The 20,989-nt window shown below is 43.3% G+C and overlaps 1 protein-coding gene across 1 annotated transcript; it reads left to right on the forward strand.

Annotated features, from left to right (window-relative positions):
• Positions 1–7,172: 7,172 nt before the first annotated feature.
• Positions 7,173–20,156, forward strand: gtf2f1 (general transcription factor IIF, polypeptide 1). The gene is made up of 14 exons (XM_079519693.1): positions 7,173–7,290; positions 8,454–8,524; positions 8,878–8,924; positions 9,666–9,738; positions 10,601–10,794; positions 11,613–11,783; positions 12,363–12,571; positions 14,537–14,693; positions 15,143–15,207; positions 16,088–16,219; positions 16,409–16,485; positions 17,269–17,410; positions 18,717–18,861; positions 19,633–20,156. Exons 2-14 carry the CDS (start codon positions 8,513–8,515, stop codon positions 19,835–19,837), a joined length of 1,629 nt encoding a protein of 542 aa, XP_079375819.1. The 5' UTR covers positions 7,173–7,290; positions 8,454–8,512; the 3' UTR covers positions 19,838–20,156.
• Positions 20,157–20,989: the final 833 nt, after the last annotated feature.

Genomic DNA, 20,989 nt, shown 5'->3' on the forward strand with positions numbered 1-20,989 from the left:
GCACGCCACATGCCTTTCTATTGACGATATGCACACGGCTGCCATCTTGCCAGCAAGGTGCTAACTTTGATTGATTAATTGAAATATTTTGCAGAATTACAGTAGCCTACAATTCAAGCACAACTCAATACAAAGACTGCATGTTAACTGTGAGTGGATGACCCAATAAAGCATTACACTTGTTTACAAGAGGGTCCACCTTGTTCAATTCATCAAAACATTTAGAGACGTACAAATATACACTTCTATAAAGCCAAAGAACAGAACGGGAATTCATCATCAAGGAGGTGTAGATTCCCTGGGATAGGCTGCTTCTTCCCCCCACATGTCGTAGGCTTAAAGGGACACTTCACCCTTTTTGCTAAAAAATATATGTTAATGACGTTTAGGAGCTTTAGAACACTTTCCTGGGGGTCTTTATGTGTGTAATATGTGGTTTTAGATATTTTAGATTGTAGCAGTGAGCCCAGTGTCTCTGATGTCATGGACACTGGGTTCACTTACTTCCTGGACTACATGTTGTCTCAGTAAGACAGCCCTCCCCCTATCCACAAGGAGGAGCAGTGTACCAAAGTATTATGGGAATTGTAGTCCAGGAAGGAAGTGAACCCAGTGTCCATGACATCAGAGACACTGGGCTCACTGCCAAAATCTAAAATATCTAAAACCACATATTACACACCTAAAGACAGTCCAGAGGCTTAGTGCACTTTTTAGGAGAATAGTGCACTTGCGGATAAAAGCGCCAAATTTTGTATGAGGCTTCTTTATGTCATGCTAAAGGATTTTAGCCTAGGAGCCCTTGTCAAAATATCTATTTTAAATATCAAATTGCAAGACTATCAATATCAATGAAATATGTGAAATATGTGAAAATCCGCCTAGTATTTTTCAGACTATATACATCATAAAATGATCAGATTACTTCCAAATGTGATAAAGTTGACTTATTTTGACATATACAAGTCACAGAACATGAAATATCATCAATAACACCTTTATTGCAATGAAGAATACAAATGAATATGCATCATAGTGCGAAACATGTTATAGAGCTGTGCGCATTCTGCCTAGCTGTCACAATTGCATTTGCAAAGTGGGGAACAGTCCAAATTTGCATTGCTGCATTGGCAGGTATACATCACCTTTACAGGTGCATCTGATCAGCTCTCTGCAAGCTCTGGAAACCTTTGGAATGGTCAGTAAACTAGCACCCATGACCCTTCTTCCTTGGCCCATAGTTTTGTGGAGAAGGAATCATTTGATGGCTTTGTGTGCTGGTGGCCCAGATGCCTGCTTGGTAGACTGCCCGTTTCACATGTGAGTGCACCCTGGGTGGGAGGTAATTTCTCTATCGTTCGATTTTGTTCACAGAAGAGTTATTTTCTTTTTTCGTTGATGGAGCTCAAAGGACTGGATTTGTCGTACAAAATTACTGTCAGTCTTTCAAGCTCCCGGAAGTGCTGGCAGTCAACATCTAGTTGCTGGAAGGGATGCTTTGCCAGATTGACGAATGTTTCTGTCGCAGGCAGCATCATAGGCTTGCCAGGTCCGCCAAGCTGACTTCTTACCCTTTCCATTAATAGCCGGGGAGCGGGAATAGAGATGAACCTGTGATGTCATGACATACTTTTTATTTGTGTTTTTTCTATTAACTTGGTCATTAAGGAACACAGAATGAGAGGTCTGCTCTGACCAAATGAATAGAAAAAAAACACAAATAAAAAGTATGTTATGACATCACAGGTCCTCTCAGATTTTGGGTGACTGGCTCCCCGGCTATTAAGGCATATGTTGTGTCACAACCGGAATATGCGTGAAACATAGGCAGGGCTCGAGATTTGGGTTCCCCTAGGGCCTAGGCTATTGCAGTCTACCAAGCGGGCATCTGGGCCACCAGCACACGAAGCCACCAAGTGATTCCTTCTCCACAGAACTATGGGTGGGTTAAGGAAGAAGGGTCATGGGTGCCAGTTTGGCTGACCATTCCAGAGGTTTCCAGAGCTTGCAGAGAGCTGATCAGATGCACCTGTAAAGGTGACTGTAGTGTAGTACCTGAAAATGCAGTAATACAAATTTGGACTGTTCCCCACTTTGCAAATGCAATTGTGACAGCTAGGCAGAAAGCACAGCTCTATAACATGTTTCACACTATGATGCATATCCTTGTACTATAATGGAAAGGGGGAGCAAACCAATATATTTATCCGTCCGGCTTCTCCTACGAAACTTGGCAATTCTGCTCAGCAAGCCATCCTGAGAAGCAGTATAGGGGAAGGCCTCTCGGAGGACATGAACACCCTTTCTTCATACCTGAAGGACTGCCGCCTCAAGCTCAGTGTTGAGAAGACTGTAGCAACAATGTTCCACCTCTACAAAAGGGAAACAACTCGCCAAATCAACATCATGGTCGACGGTGCCCGGCTACAGTCCCAGTCCTCACCGACATACATGGAGTGAAGCTCGACAGAACACTGTCCTTTAAACAACACCTGGACAGTGTTAAGGGAAAGCCCGTGCCGCACTGATACAGCATCTAGCTGGCACCACGTGGGGAGTCACCACAAAGACACTGCGCATCTCCACCGAGGCCCTAGTTTTCCCTGCCGCTGAATACTGTGCCTCAGCCTGGAATCGCCCCAGCAGAGGTCAGGCGAGAAGCAGCCACACTGGCCCTCACTCGGAAGGCACAGTTGAGCAAATCTCACCTCCTCCACAAGGTCGTCACGGAGACACCACAGCGTACGCATCTCAAGTCCTGGCGGCCCTTTGCCACACAGGCCCAGGAACTGCTCGGCACAACACCAGCCGACACCTCCAAGGCTTCCTGGGTGAAGGCAAGATGGAGGGACCAGTGGAAGGCAGCAGATCCTTCCAGGCTTCACTACTACATCGAGGATCTCACAGATGTTCCTGGCCAGCGCCTCCCCCGCAGGGAGTGGACAACCCTCAACCGCCTGAGGACGGGTGTGGGACGCTTTGGTGCATCCATGCAGAAGTGGGGTCTCACAGACAGTGCCCACTGAGAATGTGGATCCATTACAGACTGTGGAATACGTGCTGACCAGCTGCCCCACATACCGGCCACCAAATGGTGATCAAGGCTTAATTGACCTAGACAATGACACACTGGACTGGCTTGCTGCAATGGAGCTGAAGGCCTAAGGACATATACTACAGAAGAAGCACAAACAAATTCTACATGCCACAGGAATCCATCTGCACTACATTGCCTCCGCGCACCTGTCATATGTATTGTACAAATATTGCTTTTGTGTGCCATACTGTTATTGTGCAACATTTTGCTGTGACGCAAATTATATCACAATTTCCACATTCACCGACCCCTCCCCTTTTCACTTCACACACACACACACGCACACGCACACACAGCAGCACGGTATGGTACAGTACAGTATGGTATGGTACGGTACGGTAACGTACAGTCTGGTACAGTACGGTACAGTAACATACAGTATGGTACAGTAACATACAGTATGGTACATTGCAGTACAGTACAGTACAGTATGGTACAGTAACATACAGTATGGTACATTGTACTACAGTACAGTACGGTACGGTACGGTACAGTACAGTACAGTACAGTACAGTACAGTACAGTACAGTATTGTACAGTACGGTACAATATGGCACAGTACAGTACGCTACAGTATGGTTCAGTACCGCACCCAAAATGTAGTCTGACTGAACAAGTGGGCACCCTGCACAAGTGGCCACCCGGACAACTGGCCACCTGGATGGTGTGGCGCGAGACCGTCCGATGGCCGGTCGAGTTATAGTTCATTTGTATGTATTCTTCATTGCAATAAAGGTGTTATTGATGATATTTCATGTTCTGTGACTTTAATAATGTCAAAATAAGTCAACTTTATCACATTTGGAAATAATCTGATCATTTTATGATGTATATAGTCTGAAAAATACTAGGCGGATTTTCACATATTTCACATATTGCATTGATAATAATGTCTTGCAATTTGATAGGGCTCCTAGGCTAAAATTCAATAACTGACCCTAACGAACCATCATGCAAAAAATTACGCTTTTATCCGCAATTGCACTATCCTTTCACTAAGCCGCCGCACTACAGGAAAGTGTTCTAAAGCTTCTAAACGTCCAGTGTTGGGTATATTACTTTATATTTGGAATATATTTCTTATTACTTATTACCTTAATTTGTCAAGTAATATATTGTATTACATATTACTGTCTGAGCAAGAGTAATATATTAATATTACTATTACATATTACTTTTTTTAAATGCTCAAATCGAACAATTAAATATTTAGTATAATTATAAATTATACATTACGTAGACCAGTGGCGTATCTACAATAAGGCGAGGCCAAACGGCCGCCTAGCCAAATCCATTTGAAAACACGACTGAGAAAAAAAGAGGACAAACACCAGACCTGAGAACTATTAGTGGGGAGCGGAAATACGTAATTCTTTAACTTCTGCAGTTGTCACATAATGTCACAAGACAGAGCCACGGGCAACGAGACAGACAGACAGAAAGTAATACAGAAAGTAATGCAGTAATACAGAAAGATTTTTAGAATATATTACAATTCTTTTGTTAAGTAATGTATTATATTACAAGTTACCGTATTCCGGTAATATATTACGTAATATATTAAGTTACGTAGTGTTAGTTACCCAACACTGTAAACGTCATTAACATATATCTTTTTGCAAAAAGGGTGAAGTGTCCCTTTAAGGCCTTGTCTGCCATTAGCTGCTGATGGTTCAGTGGCATGGCGCCTCGAGTCATGGCCTCGTATGCCGACTGCATGCGGTGCATGGTTCAGCTCCGGTTCGGTGTCATGCTGCGTGTATGGACCAGAGCACTGACGTCATGGCCTAGTGTGGCCCTCTTCATTTGAGGAGGAGCTCTTTGCCTCTGCTGTTTTTGTCAATGTTATTTTGGTTATTTGTTTTGTTTATTTTGTTTCTGCAAACCAGCTGTTTTAATGTAACTTAATAGTAGATCCTCATAACAGTGTACATTTGGCCCCAGCGTGCCAGTATAGCAGGTGGTTCAGATAGTAGTCCGACAGGTGGGATGGTCATGGTTGGTAGGCTGTGTTTGGGATTTAGTATAGTCTGCATGCGTATTCCCACTTTCCCAGTTCTATTGTGAGTGTTTAACAGTATCTCTTGTCATGCAGTGATTGAGGAAAAATATTCTCTATGAGGCAGTTCTCTGGGCAATATCGGTAGAGGGCGCATTGGAGTAACTAAAAGTGTTTTTTTCCCGGTGGAAACAAAATCCCTTTTTGGCTATTATTTTCTTTCTTCCAGGAAATAAAACGTCTGGGTTTCCGAGGCTAGCTTTCTATTGACACAACCCGTCTTTGTTTTGGTGAGTAGGTCAAACGTGGAGAGGCTGGTCTGATTTCGATGTGAGCTTTAAAACTGAAAGACCCATAGCCTGAAGCAGTAGAAGGCTATGGACCAGAGCTAGGTGGCGGTTAGACATTTCCCTTCTCTCCCCTCCCTCCCTGCCTCTCTCCTGTGTCAGGACACCCTTTAAAACCCCTGCTACCTGGTATAGTATAGCATATATCTGTCATATTCGTAATCCCTTTTCAAATTGACTTTGATATTGATTTTAGTAATGAAGTCACTTTTAACTAAATGGCATTTTGCAACTGATAAATAAATATATATTCTAACCTGATATTTATTCTGCCTTGAGTTATAAATAAAACGAAACAATATATTTTGTATAACTGGAAATACACGTCTCTGCTCCCATTCTTTATTTCAACCCTGTGGGTATTCAATGTGTTCTCATATTCTCTGGGTGAAACTCCCAGGTCTGGTGTTCTGTGTCTGGGCCTTAGTGCCCAGGTAACAGAGGCAAAAAGGGAAAGGAAACATATACAGTGAGGGGAAAAAGGGGTGGGGGTGTGGGTAGGGGGGGGATTCAGATTTTACGGGGGCCAGTTTAGAATTGCAGCCGTCCGTAGGTGCCCTTTGAGAGCCGATTTGAAGGAATCAAGGGATTTGCATGTCTTAATGACTGTTGGTAGGGCGTTCCACATTTTGGTGGCATAGGAGTGAAAATAATTTAGTCCCTTGTTTGTGCCGAATCTGCTGTGGTACCAAGAGGTGCATGCATATGTAGCAATGGTGGCAGCGGTGGCCGAACGGTTTGCGGAGCGGTCTTGATACCGGAAGGTCGCCAGTTCGTATCCCCGGACCAGCACGTTAAAATTACCATCGCTGAAGTGCCCTTGAGCAAGGCATTGAACCACTACCATGAAATGTTCTATGAGCAGGGCCTGGCTGTAAACAAGTATCTGATGCTTAGTCCAGTTACCCTGGGTAAATATAGTAACTTTGCTTAGCCTTTGTATTGAGTTTTGTACTGTAATTCTGCAAACTGTTAATAAATATTTCAATCAATCAATTTCAATCAATGCTTCCTTGTGGAACGCCACAGCTCACTGGGAGGGGAGGGGACAGTGTTCCGTTCACCTCCACCATCTGTTCTCTCCCCTCCAGGTAGGATTGCATTCAGCTCACTGATGTACTATCAAAACTAGGTGCAACTTCATTAAATAATGTCAAACTTAACTCACCAACATTGCAGCTGTACAAAAAGCTTGAATTATTGTCTTACTGTCTATCTACAAAGTGTAAAATCCACCGTAGACATGTTATGAGCTACTTCCTGTCAATATATTCCTTGCATATGATTATTTTTTTGTCAGAGTCAGAGTTTGGAAGCACTCGTTATCAGTAAAGTAACCTCCTGCTGGTTCCTGCATTATGTGCATTATGTGCCATGACTATACCATGTCTGCAGGAATAATTAAATAAATAACGTGGATTGGATAGATACATCCCATGGCTATTACATTTCACTCAATTAAACTGCTTGCGCTACTCTCAAATCCCCACATCCAGAGTCCTGACCACATTTATGTTGCATTTGGAAGCCTGAAAGGTGTCAGGAGATGGCAGATCTGGTCAACATACATAGATAGGCAAAGAAAAGAAAGAAATGGGCCTATTTTCCTATTATTTCATTACACGTTGAATAGTTGTTGAAGAATAGTTGTGGATGTATTGCGGTATTGAAGGGTAGTGTCAGTCTGCCAGAGGAAAATAAATAAACAAACCAAACTCTGGATCCAGGAAACATAGGAACCAATGTTTACGGTTGATGTTCCCAGCCGATGAGTTAAGTTGAACGGACATCTGTTTGCATGCAATTTGGTCCCACTCGCTCGCTCGCCGGTGTAATAACGGTTGTCTGTGAGTACAAACGTTTTTCTCTTTGCTGTCTTGTTATTTTTTCCATATGCAGTTCCCCATATTTGACAAATATGTGATGTAGTTCAAATAGACAGTCCGGTGTATCTAGGGCACGTCGATTAGCGCTTTAGTTTGTGCACCATGCTCTGTTTACAAATTACAAAACCAAGGCCAGCCAAAAACGTAATGGATGGCTAATATATTTATATTCCATCCAGCACGATGTTGGTGCTGGGTCATTGTAATCGCACCGTGTAATGTATACGACCATTGTAGGAAGTTTAAATGTAGTGCTGTGGTGACCAATGCCAACACCGTCGCATACAGTGAGGAATGTGGGTCTGAATTAGCTCTGGTCCATAGCCTTACTGCTCTTCATTAGAGCTATGGACCAGAGCTAGGTCTGAATCTCTTTGCAAGGGGGGGATTAGAATCGAGAAATGCATTATTCACAGCATATAATTATTGGGTTATTTCTACTATTATTTATCTTTATTGAACAACAAGTAAAACATTGACGCGTGAGGACAACAAAACACCGCCGAGATGAATGGTTCCAGGAAATTGCATTGAATGTTCGCTGTTTATGGAATACACGCAGTGTAAAGATTAGATTAGAATATCGGTCATTCTAGGCCTAGGGCAAAGACAGCTGCAGGTCATTAAATAAATGTGTCCGTTTGATTTAAGTGTGACATTGGGAGCAGATATCTTGGGTTGTGTTATCAGTCATAATAATTAAAAGGTAATGCCAGTGGCAACTGGTTCAAGCATACCCACAATTCAGCTGCAGTTGTGTTCCCAGTTTTAAAACGTGGAAAAAAGGTTCCATTTGTTCTCTTTGGGCATTGAATAAGCTTCATAACAATGCATATCTTTTAAGACCTGGCTAAATCAGACATGCCAGCTTCGAGGTGCATATTAGTATAGGCATTTTATGGATAATAAGGGCTTAACCTAGAACAAATTGCAACAGAAACTCTTGCTCTTTTTTCTTTTTGTTTTCTGTTAAATATGTTTAATCATGTAATAACATCAAAAGTCCTAAAAAAATCCAGACGGTGGAACATATTGAAAAATGCTCACTAGGAGTAGGAGCATGGTCTGTGTGCCAAATGACAAAGCCACAAGCCCACCCATGTAATGTTTGTCTTTTTCCACAGGATACCTAGTGAGTAAACACACCGATAACCTGCATTGTGAACACAGACACTCATCAACCATGACTTCACTGGTATGTCTAGGGTGTGGGTGTACTACTAATTACTAGTGCAATGTTGTCAATCATTCTGTCATATTCACTCTATTTTTGTATTCACTCTATATCCTCTACCATATATTTGCAGCTATACACATATATTATACTTGGCTAAATGTTATAATAAAGTAAACAGTTGAAACGAGAAGTCAAAGTCTGAGACATTTACAAAAGCATATCATCTCGGACAGTAGTTGGTTCATTAATAAACGGAACATATTGGCGAAAGCATATCACTATACAAGAGTACAACCACATTTGAAAGAGGACAGAACACATGTTCTAACAACTTGTCTTCTCACTCTTCTGGATGGGTTGTTGTCTCCCAGGGGAGTAGCAGTTCTTCTGCTACTGAATACACTGTACGAGTCCCCAAGTGAGTCCTCCTGCTGCCTACGCAGATAATCCTACAACAAATTCTGGGCTGCCTACAATGTCTTGTCAAAGGCCTCTCTTGTGTGCCAAAGCTGTTCTTTGTTGTGTGTGGCTGTGTATGTCATATCATAATGATATTATTCCTTCAAGTGTCGTGATCAAGTGAAGCCCAGCTTCTATTGTCTTAGAAGCAAAGACAAAATACAAACGCATCTAAAATATACATTAAGACACAACAATCTACATACCGGCAATACCATGTTAGGAGAACCAGCGACCAAAACGGGCAAATAAAAGCAAATATCTATTACATAGAAACCTGAGATTGCCTTCTATTCCAGTCTTTAGATATAAAATGGGCAGATACTTGAACATAACCACTACACCTGTCCATCTACCCAGAAAAGCACAGGTTATTTATTTTGCATTTCATTAAACATGGGAATCCTCATAATAATGTACAATAGAACATCAAAACTTACATTTTGACATATTTTAGATGACATATACTATTCTCTGCCAGCATTGCTAGCTATGGATGAACCCTATATTGTCCCTATTCTGGGGGCGAACATTCTCCCAGGAGATCTACAATGCGTCGCAACTCGTAGAAGGGCAAGTGTGTGTGTGTGTGTGTGTGTGTGTGTGTGTGTGTTCTGTGTATGAATGGGGGGGGGGGGGATTAATGTGTTTCTTTGCGAGTATACATACAAATGTGTCTGTCTGCCCGTCTTCTCTACAGGAATACCTCTAAGAAGTACAGCATCATGGCATTCAATGCGGGTGACAAAGTCAACTGTTCCAGCTGGACACAGGTGAATTTTCTCATGGATGCATAACTGCCACATTGCACTGGGACTCTGGTCCACCATAACCACATTAACCCTGGCGTCCCAACTCCCTATTTTAGGCATAAGATTAAAAAAATATATAGTAATACAGTTTTTACAACATGGCAGTATAAAAGGCTTAACTGGGTAACAGGATGTAAGTCACTGTATCAGTTATCGTATCATTTCTTCTCCCTATATTGAAGAACATAAAGTGTACTCTTGGTTATCTTTTACTTAGATTTTTGGCATTTGGCACCATATACTATATCAACTTTGAAGAAGTCGGACCTTTTTAGAATTTTAGGCATTGCAGTCTAAAATCCTTAAACACCGAAGAGAGTCTAAATGTACCCTTATGTACCCATTTTGTTACATTTGTGTCTTCAGAGTAAAATGAGCACTGACAATTTTAGTGTGTACCATCACTTCAGCCTGTTCTTTCCTTTTCTAAACAACAGTCATCTTCCCTGGATGCTGCTCACATGAACAATAACCCAAAGACATTGTCACATTTCATATTCTTCAACCTTTTGATGTAATTATACAGTGGCGGAAAGTAACTAAGTTCATTTCGGCCATTTGAAAATAGCCGATCTAGATCTGCTATTTTCAAAGGATTTTTATACATTTTGAAATGGGGCAGTGTGCATAATGAGTACTTTCTAGCACTCACTCAAGTACATTTTGAATTATGTACTACTTGTAATGGAGTATTTCTACATTGCAGTATTCATACTTTTACGTGAGTAAAAAATGTGAGTACTTTTTCCCGCCACAGTATATACTGTATATAATCTTTTTTGCATGTTGTGCTGACTTCTGCCTTCCCTCTCCCTCCCTCCAGGCTCGCATGGAGCGAGACATGAGTGCTCGACGGATGTACGGCGAGGAGGAGAGCAGTGAAGGCGCGGCAGGCAGCGAGTTTGGCAAGAAGCAGCGGGAGGAGGCGCGCCGGAAGAAGTTTGGGTGTGTGACGCGCGAGTTCAAGGTCGAGGACCAGCCCTGGATCCTCAAGGTCAACGGGAAGTCCGGCAAGAAGTAGGAGAACTCGGAAACATCTTCGCTTAATTTCACTTCTCTCGTTTGCATACAAGCTCTACTAGGGCTTCCCCCCTAGAATAGCTGATTCATCGAACGGATTGGTCTTAGTTGAACAATATAAAGATGATTTTATTTTTTCCATTTTCAGAATCGATTATTTGCTCAGAGAATCCTGTGGTGTTGAGGGGCTAAAGATACATTTTAGACGGAAATAGGAAAGTTGCACGTGACCAAAATAGCTGAGAGAACCAGAGTCTAGTTTACAGGAGTGAAGACCGGAGAGGCGCTTCTGAAATGCATCTGATGGAATCACAAGCATTGTCTAGAGCTGTGTCTGGAACCATGACATACTTTTGACACGGACAGCTGAGATGGAGGAAATGCATGGTTTAATCTTATAAGATTATCCTTTTGATTTTAAAACTTGTGTAGTGAGCCCAGCTTAAGGTATATTGTGAGGAAAGAACCAGCCACTTGCTGAATTTGCAGCAGTCGAAATTCTTTGAAAACATTGCAACACAAAGTTGCGAACTGGCACTTAATATTTTGTAAATTAGCATTTCAACAAGACCGACGTCGTAGAGGCTTGTGTTTGTATGCCTGTTGTAGATGAGTGCATGGCAGAGTGGTGGTGAAAGGAAAACGTATAATATATAATAAACAGTTCTCCATGGGCCACGGAACTTCAGTATGTATGGCAGTGTACAGTATGTGCCATGTCTAGGTGATGGAAGGTTTAGACTTTAGAGGAAAGTAGTGGAAGGTCGCACTCTTTCCAGTAAATGAATGCTAACATATGTGTTTGCGTGTGCCAGATTCAAAGGTCAAAAGAAGGGCGGCGTGACGGAGAACGCCTCCTACTACATATTCACTCAGTGTCCCGACGGGGCCTTCGAGGCATTCCCCGTCCATGGCTGGTACAACTTCATACCGCAGACCAAACACCGCACTCTCACCGCCGAGGAGGCAGAGGAGGAGTGGGGAAGGTGAGCATGCAGAGATGCAGAGTTTTTGACACATTCAGGGAGTGGTAGTGTTTATTAAGTCCTGACCTTTATTCTTACTTAAACAGACATGAGTTACAACTATACTCAGATCAGACCACTTTTTTATTCCGATTCGGACTCTATTCAACAAAAATAGCCACTCTTATCTGGGACTTCTATAGCACTTTTCTAATACACAAAGACGCTTTACATGTGTGGGGGGGACAAGAGAAAAGGACAACTTTATTAGAAGAATAAGTAAAATAAGAATAAAACCAGTAAAACACTCAAACACGTGGTGTGTTTCGAGCTTGTAGATCGACTATTTTGGCTGATTGTTCCCCCTAGACTAGGCATGCTGGGGAGGAGTAGGTAACGTAGACAAAGCCTATGGGCGGCCACAGCAAAAGCACAGCATGCATGCAGTAGTTTTCTCTTATGGGGTGATTATGTGTGCATGTTAGTATTCATGTGCGTGTGAGAGAGTCTGTGCATACTATTGTGGGAATGGATATGAAATGTTTGTTTCACAAAAATGCACATACAATTACACACACACACGTTTCACGTTCTCAACAGGAGAAACAAGGTGGTGAACCACTTCAGCATCATGCTGCAGAGACGCCTGCGGGAGACGGATCGCGGTGACGATGACGACGATGAGGGTGAAAAGGGAGGCAAGAAAAAGAAGAAGAAGAAGAAGGGCGGCGGTGGCGACCTGCGAATCACCGACCTGGAGGAGGACCTGGAGATGAGCAGCGACGACAGTGACAGCAGCATGGGAGAGGGTGAGGACAGCACACACACACACACACACACACACACAGCAGCATGGGAGAGGGTGAGGACAGTACACACACACACACACACACACACACACAGCAGCATGGGAGAGGGTGAGGACAGTACACGCACACACACAGCAGCATGGGAGAGGGTGAGGACAGTACACACACATACAGCAGCATGGGAGAGGGTGAGGACAGTACACACACACACAGCAGCATGGGAGAGGGTGAGGACAGTACACACACACACACACACACACACAGCAGCATGGGAGAGGGTGAGGACAGTACACACACACACACACACACTCACACAGCAGCATGGGAGAGGGTGAGGACAGTACACACACACACACAGCAGCATGGGAGAGGGTGAGGACAGTACACACACACACACACACACAGCAGCATGGGAGAGGGTGAGGACAGTACACACACACACACACACACACACACACCACATATAGCAGCATGGGAGAGGGTGAGGACAGTACACACACACACACACACACACACACACACACACACACACACACACATACAGCAGCATGGGAGAGGGTGAGGACAGTACACACACACACACACACACACACACAGCAGCATGGGAGAGGGTGAGGACAGTACACACACACACACACAGCAGCATGGGAGAGGGTGAGGACAGTACACACACACACATACAGCAGCATGGGAGAGGGTGAGGACAGTACACACACACACACAGCAGCATGGGAGAGGGTGAGGACAGTACACACACACACACACAGCAGCATGGGAGAGGGTGAGGACAGTACACACACACACATACAGCAGCATGGGAGAGGGTGAGGACAGTACACACACACACACAGCAGCATGGGAGAGGGTGAGGACAGTACACACACACACATACAGCAGCATGGGAGAGGGTGAGGACAGTACACACACACACACAGCAGCATGGGAGAGGGTGAGGACAGTACACACATACAGCAGCATGGGAAAGGGTGAGGACAGTACACACACACACTCACACACACACACACACACACACACACACACACACACACATACAGCAGCATGGGAGAGGGTGAGGACAGTACACACACACACACATACAGCAGCATGGGAGAGGGTGAGGACAGTACACACACACACACACACACACACACACACACACACACACACACACAGCAGCATGGGAGAGGCTGAGGACAGTACACACACACACACACACACAGCAGCATGGGAGAGGCTGAGGACAGTACACACACACACACACACAGCAGCATGGGAGAGGGTGAGGACAGTACACACACACACACACAGCAGCATGGGAGAGGGTGAGGACAGTACACACACACACACACAGCAGCATGGGAGAGGGTGAGGACAGTACACACACACACACACACATACAGCAGCATGGGAGAGGGTGAGGACAGTACACGTGAGTACACACACAACATACAGGGCAGCGCAGCTTTATTGTTATGAGTCTTGTGTTTGTTTGAACACAAACATCAGTAAGGTTGAATTGAATGAGAGAGAGGAGAGACCGACCAGTAGCATGGGAGAAGAGGGCTGGGTGAAGTATCATGGGAGGGAAGAAGTAGAATAGTGGAAAGAAAACACAATCACACCCATGTGAATTGAGGGGCGAGGTGTTTTGGCAGGTGCTTTCTTCTCCCTGAAGCTTAGTTTGCCACATTATTTTCTTATGATTCTTGCTGAAAGACCCCAAAATAGCTGTAACTCATTATTTGAGTTTCCTATCGCACCCATTGGTTGATGAGTGGATCCATATTTACACTCTGAGTTAAATTAACATAATTGTACTGTGTAGGTATTCCCACTCTGCAGCATCGCTCTGCCTTTCTAATTGAAACATTGTCTTTCTCTCTGTCCCCATCTTTCCTTGTTCCCTCTCTCCTCCACCAACTTCACATCCATCCATCCATCCATCCATCCATCCGTACCTGCCAGATGGGGAGGGCAAGTCCAAGGTGAAGAAAGAGAAGGAGAAGGGAAAGGCCGGGAAGAAGAAGAAGAAGAGGAAGGGAAGCGACAACGAGGCCATGGAAGACAGCGACGATGGAGACTATGAGGGCCTGGAGGTCGATTACATGTCCGATGAAAGCAGGTCAGAACACGTACACACACACACACACACACACACACACACACACACACACACACACACACACACACACACTGTCTTACTGTCTTTGTGGTGATGTCACATATTTTGCTTTTTGCGTGACCTGCTGGCCCAAACTAATCTTTATCCTAACATCAATTCTAACCTTGACCACAAAAGCAATTTTATTCAGAGCCTAACCTGAATCTTGTCTTAATTCTAAAGATCTTAACCATGAAATGACCAATTTGGTGACCAAAGTAACAAGGTTGACTTTTACTGGTTATAATATACACATGTGGGATTTTAATCCCTAAAATAGATGGTAATGGCGCGCGCGCACGCACACACACACACACACACACACACTGTGGACGTTTGTTATATATTTATATATATGTATCAGGATACATGCACACACAGGCATCTGTCTTTGTTCTCCCCAATTACAGTTCAGAGGAGGAGCCGGAGAAAGGACCTAACAAACCTAACAAAGGAGAGGAATCTGTCCCCAAAGGTCAGAACATGTCTCCTCATACCTGCACTGTGCTGCACAAGGGTTTGTGCCTGTGCATACAACTACGGTTGAAGGCATTGGCATCCCTGATTGGCTACCCCAACCCATAGATTGCACGGATTGGCCGAGCTTCGCGTCAAGTTTGTGCCGCAGTATAAGTGTATATACAGTAGATGGCAGTGCCCGCTATCTATCTATATATATATATATATATATATATATATATATATATATATATATATATATATATATATATATATAGCATCTGTATTGTAGGTAACTGGTACTAGAGCCTTGCATCGGGAGTGGGATCCAGCGGGACCCAGCGTGGTATTTAAATACCTGCAGTCGGGAACAGGCGGTAACCAGTGGGACCCACAAAATCCTGCATCCTCCTGCAATTAACCAGATACAGAGCTTATACACTTTAACAAGATATGAATATGTCAGAGCAGAACGTAATTTCCCCTACTGCGCTGGTAACTGAGGGCGGTCAAATCATCCACGCAGGGCTCTAACGGGTACCACACTGCATACTCCTAACAACAGATACAGCGAGTACTCTGACAATGGGTACAACAATGGGAATGATATAAACATGTGAAGCATGCAATCCCAACCTTCAACGTTCCAGATTTGTATGGTCCCCGATGTCCTCCAGACATGATTGAACATTGCATGTATTTGATTGATAAATTGCTGCTACGAGTACCACAGACGAAAAACAGTCTAAGTCCAAATTTCATTCTGACCCCTCCACGAAAAGGCCTCGTTGTCCTGAACCCTTATCTATCATTTATACATTATGGATCAATAGTGTGGACTTAGACTGTTATTCGTCTGTGGCATTCAATACTACCTTACCACACTCTATCTGCAGGAATTGATGAGGCCTCCGAGAGCGAAGAAGAGAGTGAGGAGGAGAAGCAGAACGAAGAGGAAGGCAAAGAGGATGAGGAGGAAGAGGAGGGGAAGAAGACTCCAGTCCAAGGGGAGAAGAAAAAGAAGAAAGGTACTGATAATTGTATGGCTAGAACAGATGATCTGAACAAAATATCTGACTGACTAATAGAAGAAGAGCTTTGCTTAATTTACACGATGATGTCTCGCAACAGCAATGGCACGTCTACAAGCTTGACATTTTTGCCGTGCGACATGGAAGCGCCAAAGTATAAATGTGTTTTTGTGTGTTGCCTTGCAGACAGTAGTGGAGAGTCGGATAGCTCAGATGACAGTGACATTGAAGGAGAAGGAGCAGCTTCTGCTCTCTTTATGGTGGTAAGTATAGGGATGGGGATTAGGGCTGTCATTAAAACAACGTAAGTAGACAATTAACCATTTTAATTGTGTGGCATTGAAGATTGGAACATATGCATAAAACATTTAATTTGCATTTTATGCTTTGTAATAAAACAAATGCACAGGTCAGATCTGTCAAATAACCAAATAACTAAGTATGTGAAGACATTTCATAATTTTATACTGCTGAAACAGCTGATCTAGCTGGTAGATCTGCTATTTCTTGTATTTTTGGAAAATGTTCACATTTTCCAATATGGAAATATATTATAATTGCGATTATCTCAATAATTGCGATTATCTAAAATAATTCCGATTAGGTGATTATGTAATTCATTGTGACCGGCCTATGGGTGTGACTGGCCAGGTTTTGATGGGGTCGAAACCTGGTTCTAGCTGGTATTGAAAAATCTGTATGCGTAAATGACGTATACCAGCTCAGTGGCCTTGTGGTTAAAGTGTCCGTCCTGAGACTGGGAGGTCGGTGTTCGATCTCCGGCCAGGTCATACCAAAGAATAAACATGGGACCCAGTGCCTCCCTGCTTGGCACTCTGCATCTAGGATTGGATTGGGGGGCAAGTCCTGCGACATACTAGCGTCATGTCCAGGGGGTGTACTTGTACATCAAGCTGCCTCACGCTACAGAAACAGGAGATGGGCTCCTGCCCTATGGGCCTCATGGCTCAGCTAGACTTACTTACGTATAATATATTCTTCTTCCGCTTACGCCCGTTCTTTTCTCCTCCTCCTCCCGGTCTCAGAAGAAGCGCACGCCTCCCAAGCGCGCGGGTGGCCGCGGCTCCGGGGGCAGCTCTAGGACAGGCAGCCGTCCCGGGACACCGTCCATAGACTCCGCCTCCACATCCAGCACGCTGCGTGCCGCTGCCAGCAAGCTGGAGCAAGGTGCTTACACACAGTTCCTCGCTCACTCAAATGCACACTGAACTAGGATGGTGTGGTTCCCAAACCTTTCAGGCAGTGTTGATTTTAGTTTTAGTCATAGTCTCTTCAATAGTTTTCATTTAGGTTTTTTTGTATTTTAGCCGGCCTTGATGCCGTCATAATGGCTGATTTTACAAGCTCACAGATCGGCTATTTTCAGCAACCAAGTGTAAAATGACTTGTTTTTTATTTATACTGGATCTCTTGTCCACTAGTCCCTTCCTAACATCCTAATTTTTTTTTGTTGACAAAATTGTCAACATATTTAGTTTTAGTCATCATAGCTTAGTTTTAATTTAGTTCATTTAGTTTTTGTCAGTGAAAAAAGGTAGTCGACGAACATTCTTCGTCATAGTTTTACTCTACAAAATCAACACTGCTTTCAGGTCGAAACCCAAAAAGAGATTAGACATTTGCCCGTGACCTAAACTACTGAGAATAGCAGATCTACACGCTCACAACCCGCCGCTTTGCACAGCGTTGTGAGCTTGTACATTTTGTATTTTCATTACTTCTTAAAACAAGTAATGTTTTCTAATTTATGGAAATTCTTAGATTTTTCTTTTATTATTTAATGAAATTACCAAAAACAAAAGACATTGAATTTGTTTATAAGTCATGAAAAACTTGAAAGTTTTAATTTGAAATAATTAAAAACTAAATGTGTCCACGACCCACAGATGGGTCCCGACCCACTGTTTGGGAAACGGTGAACTAGGAGACACTGTTGTAGTGATTGTGGGTGCGATCAAAAGTCTGCAAAGTCCAGTAAATGAAGTAAAAAATTCCTCTCAGGTTGGACAAAATTGCATTATTTTGTTTCTCACCTGATTCTGACAGGACATTAGGTCTACTAGCCAGGATAAAAAAAATCTACTCTAATCTTCTCACTGCTAATACCCTAAATGTGCCTTAATCCAAGATGGCCCTATTGATAACCTATTATAAGGCAATATTTTCTAAATTTAATTATGCTTTAAGTAGCATGTGACATGTCAAACTAGGGGGTTTTCACTGGCTGTTCCGGCAAGTTGCCGGAACAGCCAGTCTCTAGGGGAGCAAGACATGTCATCAAACAGATGTCACACACACACACACACACGTGCGCACAGTGCCGCACATGCACACACACACACACACACACCTCTTAATTAATTAATATGTTAGCAATGGTACTTTGGTACTTTGGTTTTTCCTCTGAGTTCTGTGATTATTAATTACTGTCTCCTGACGTTAAACCCTCCCTCATCATCGACATCCTCACCAGGCAAGAGACAGCCTCCAAGTGGCGCCACTGACACGCCGGTTGCCAAGAGGCTGAAGATGGAGCCCAACATTCAGAGTCCTGCTGCCTCTGGCTCTGGGAAGAGCACGCCCCAGCCCGCTTCTGGCAAATCAACCCCCAGCACTAGGTAAACGACAACTTATGTTGTACCTTTTCTCTCTAGCTCCGTTTTTACATATCTTTGTTTGTCATCACGTCGCACCCCAAGGGCCGCCACACATTTGAATGCAATGGCAAATGTATTCAAAAACAAAGCACACAGGCCCTCACGTCATTCTCGGTGAACTCCTCCAGTCCTAGGAACAGTCGACGTCTGGTGCAGTGTAGCAAGGTTATGCACATCCCTCACCTTTAACCCGTCCTAACGGGGACATTTTTGATTTTTGCGTTGCGCTATTCAAAAATAGCAGATATAGGAGCTTGCAGTATCTTGGAGTGTCGGCCTCAGGTCATAAAGGGTTATGGTGTATTAATTCCACTTCAGACACTGTACAACCAAATAAGTTAGTCGACATAACTGACAAATCAAACCAAACCAAATGTGTCCCCTTCCAACAACTTGATCCACAAATCACAGGAAATGTGAAAAACACTTTTTTTTCAAACAGATAGCCGGTTTAGAGTTATTAAGTGGTTTAAATTACATTACAAAAACAGATGTTTGTGTGTGATTTCTTGTGTGGGTCGGAGAGTGATATTAACATGCAGGGACAACATTTGCATGAGTGGTTTTGGTTGGTCATTGGCCCCATTCTTCTCCAGTTTCTTCTCCTTAAACACCGCCTATCAGTACCCATTTGCTTTTGTTTGTATACAACAGTATACAGTACTTGCTGCTAGCAACAGAAAAAACACTTTGCGTTCACCACCACCACCACCTGTCCTCTCGTGCCCACAGTGACGTGCAGCTGACGGAGGAGGCGGTGCGTCGCTACCTGATCCGCAAGCCCATGACCACCAAGGACCTGCTGAAGAAGTTCCAGACCAAGCGCACGGGCCTGAGCAGCGAGCAGACGGTCAACGTGCTGGCACAGATCCTGAAGCGCCTCAACCCCGAGCGCAAGAACGTCAACGACAAAATGCACTTCTACCTGACCGAGTGACCGGTGGAGGGGCGGCCACGTTGTGTTGTGGATGGGGAGAGGTTTGACGAGAGCTGAGAGCGACCCCGGTGAGGAGGAAAGGGAAAAACCATTGAAGAAAATGTGATGGAAGGAACCAGTGTTTATTAGTAGTCTTCACCCAGCCCTGTGCTATACACTCCTCACATAAACAATAAAAGCAGGTGTGTTTGTGTGTACGCCGTTCTAACAGACTCTCAGACAGATGGGCAAAATTCCATTTGAATGGTAGAAAAGCTGTTTATTTTTATTTTTATTCTGATTATTTGACTAGTTTCCTAATAAAAGATTGTTACTTGTAGGTTGTTATCTGTTCCTTTTTCTTCATTAAGGGGTTTTGTATTATCTTAGTAAAGAAAACACTTGTCATATGGTCAAGAAACAGTTTTATAACCTATAGTATGTGTATTGGCCAGAATCTGGTGATATTTATACGATATGATAGTGGTTCAGATGATTCTGACTTTTTTAATGCAATCAACATTGGGATCTGTATTTGTATTTTTAACATCCAACATCCTAGCAGAACTTTGTGCAATTAATCTTTGCCTATACCAGTAAAAATATGTATTAAAAACTATTGCAAGTATTAATGGTTCCGTTCACCCCTATTAGCCTAACATGGTCGAATTGGAACTCCCTATTGTAACACTGAACGTTGTAGTTCTTTGTTGTATATTGAAGACAACCCACTGCTATGCTAAATTGGTTGTTAATTCTTTATTTCATTTTTTTACTTTATTGGCAGAAATGTAAACAATACAGAGTACAGTCAAACACTTGGTCCAAAATGACATAACCTAAAAGAAAAGTCCTTGCGGTCTTGTTTCCATTCAGGTCTTGGGTATTCAATTCATAATCATGACATGAAAATTAACAACACAATTCAAATCATCATACAAAAGTAATGAAAATCACACCCGTGAATCTTTGAGTAGCTAGGAAAGTGGTTAACTAAGTTCATGGTGATAAGGCATCGTTAGAGCATCCATCTAAATAAACAAAGTAAAGTATTGGGCCTTTGAAGTCCAGTAATTCTGCAAGCATCTCCACAACATCTTTGATAAATGGTAGACAGGGACACTTCGACATGTAGACAGGAGGAGCCGGGATTCGAACCGCCGACCCATGGAT

The sequence above is a fragment of the Electrona antarctica genome (assembly GCF_951216825.1).
Source record: "Electrona antarctica genome assembly, chromosome: 14".
NCBI classification, from domain to species: Eukaryota; Metazoa; Chordata; class Actinopteri; order Myctophiformes; family Myctophidae; genus Electrona; species Electrona antarctica.

Coding starts and splice junctions, on each gene's coding strand:
- gtf2f1 (XM_079519693.1), top strand. Junction 8,925..9,665: donor TACACTGTACGAGTCCCCAA/GTGAGTCCTCCT, acceptor TCTTCTCTACAG/GAATACCTCTAAGAAGTACA. Junction 10,795..11,612: donor AACGGGAAGTCCGGCAAGAA/GTAGGAGAACTC, acceptor TGCGTGTGCCAG/ATTCAAAGGTCAAAAGAAGG.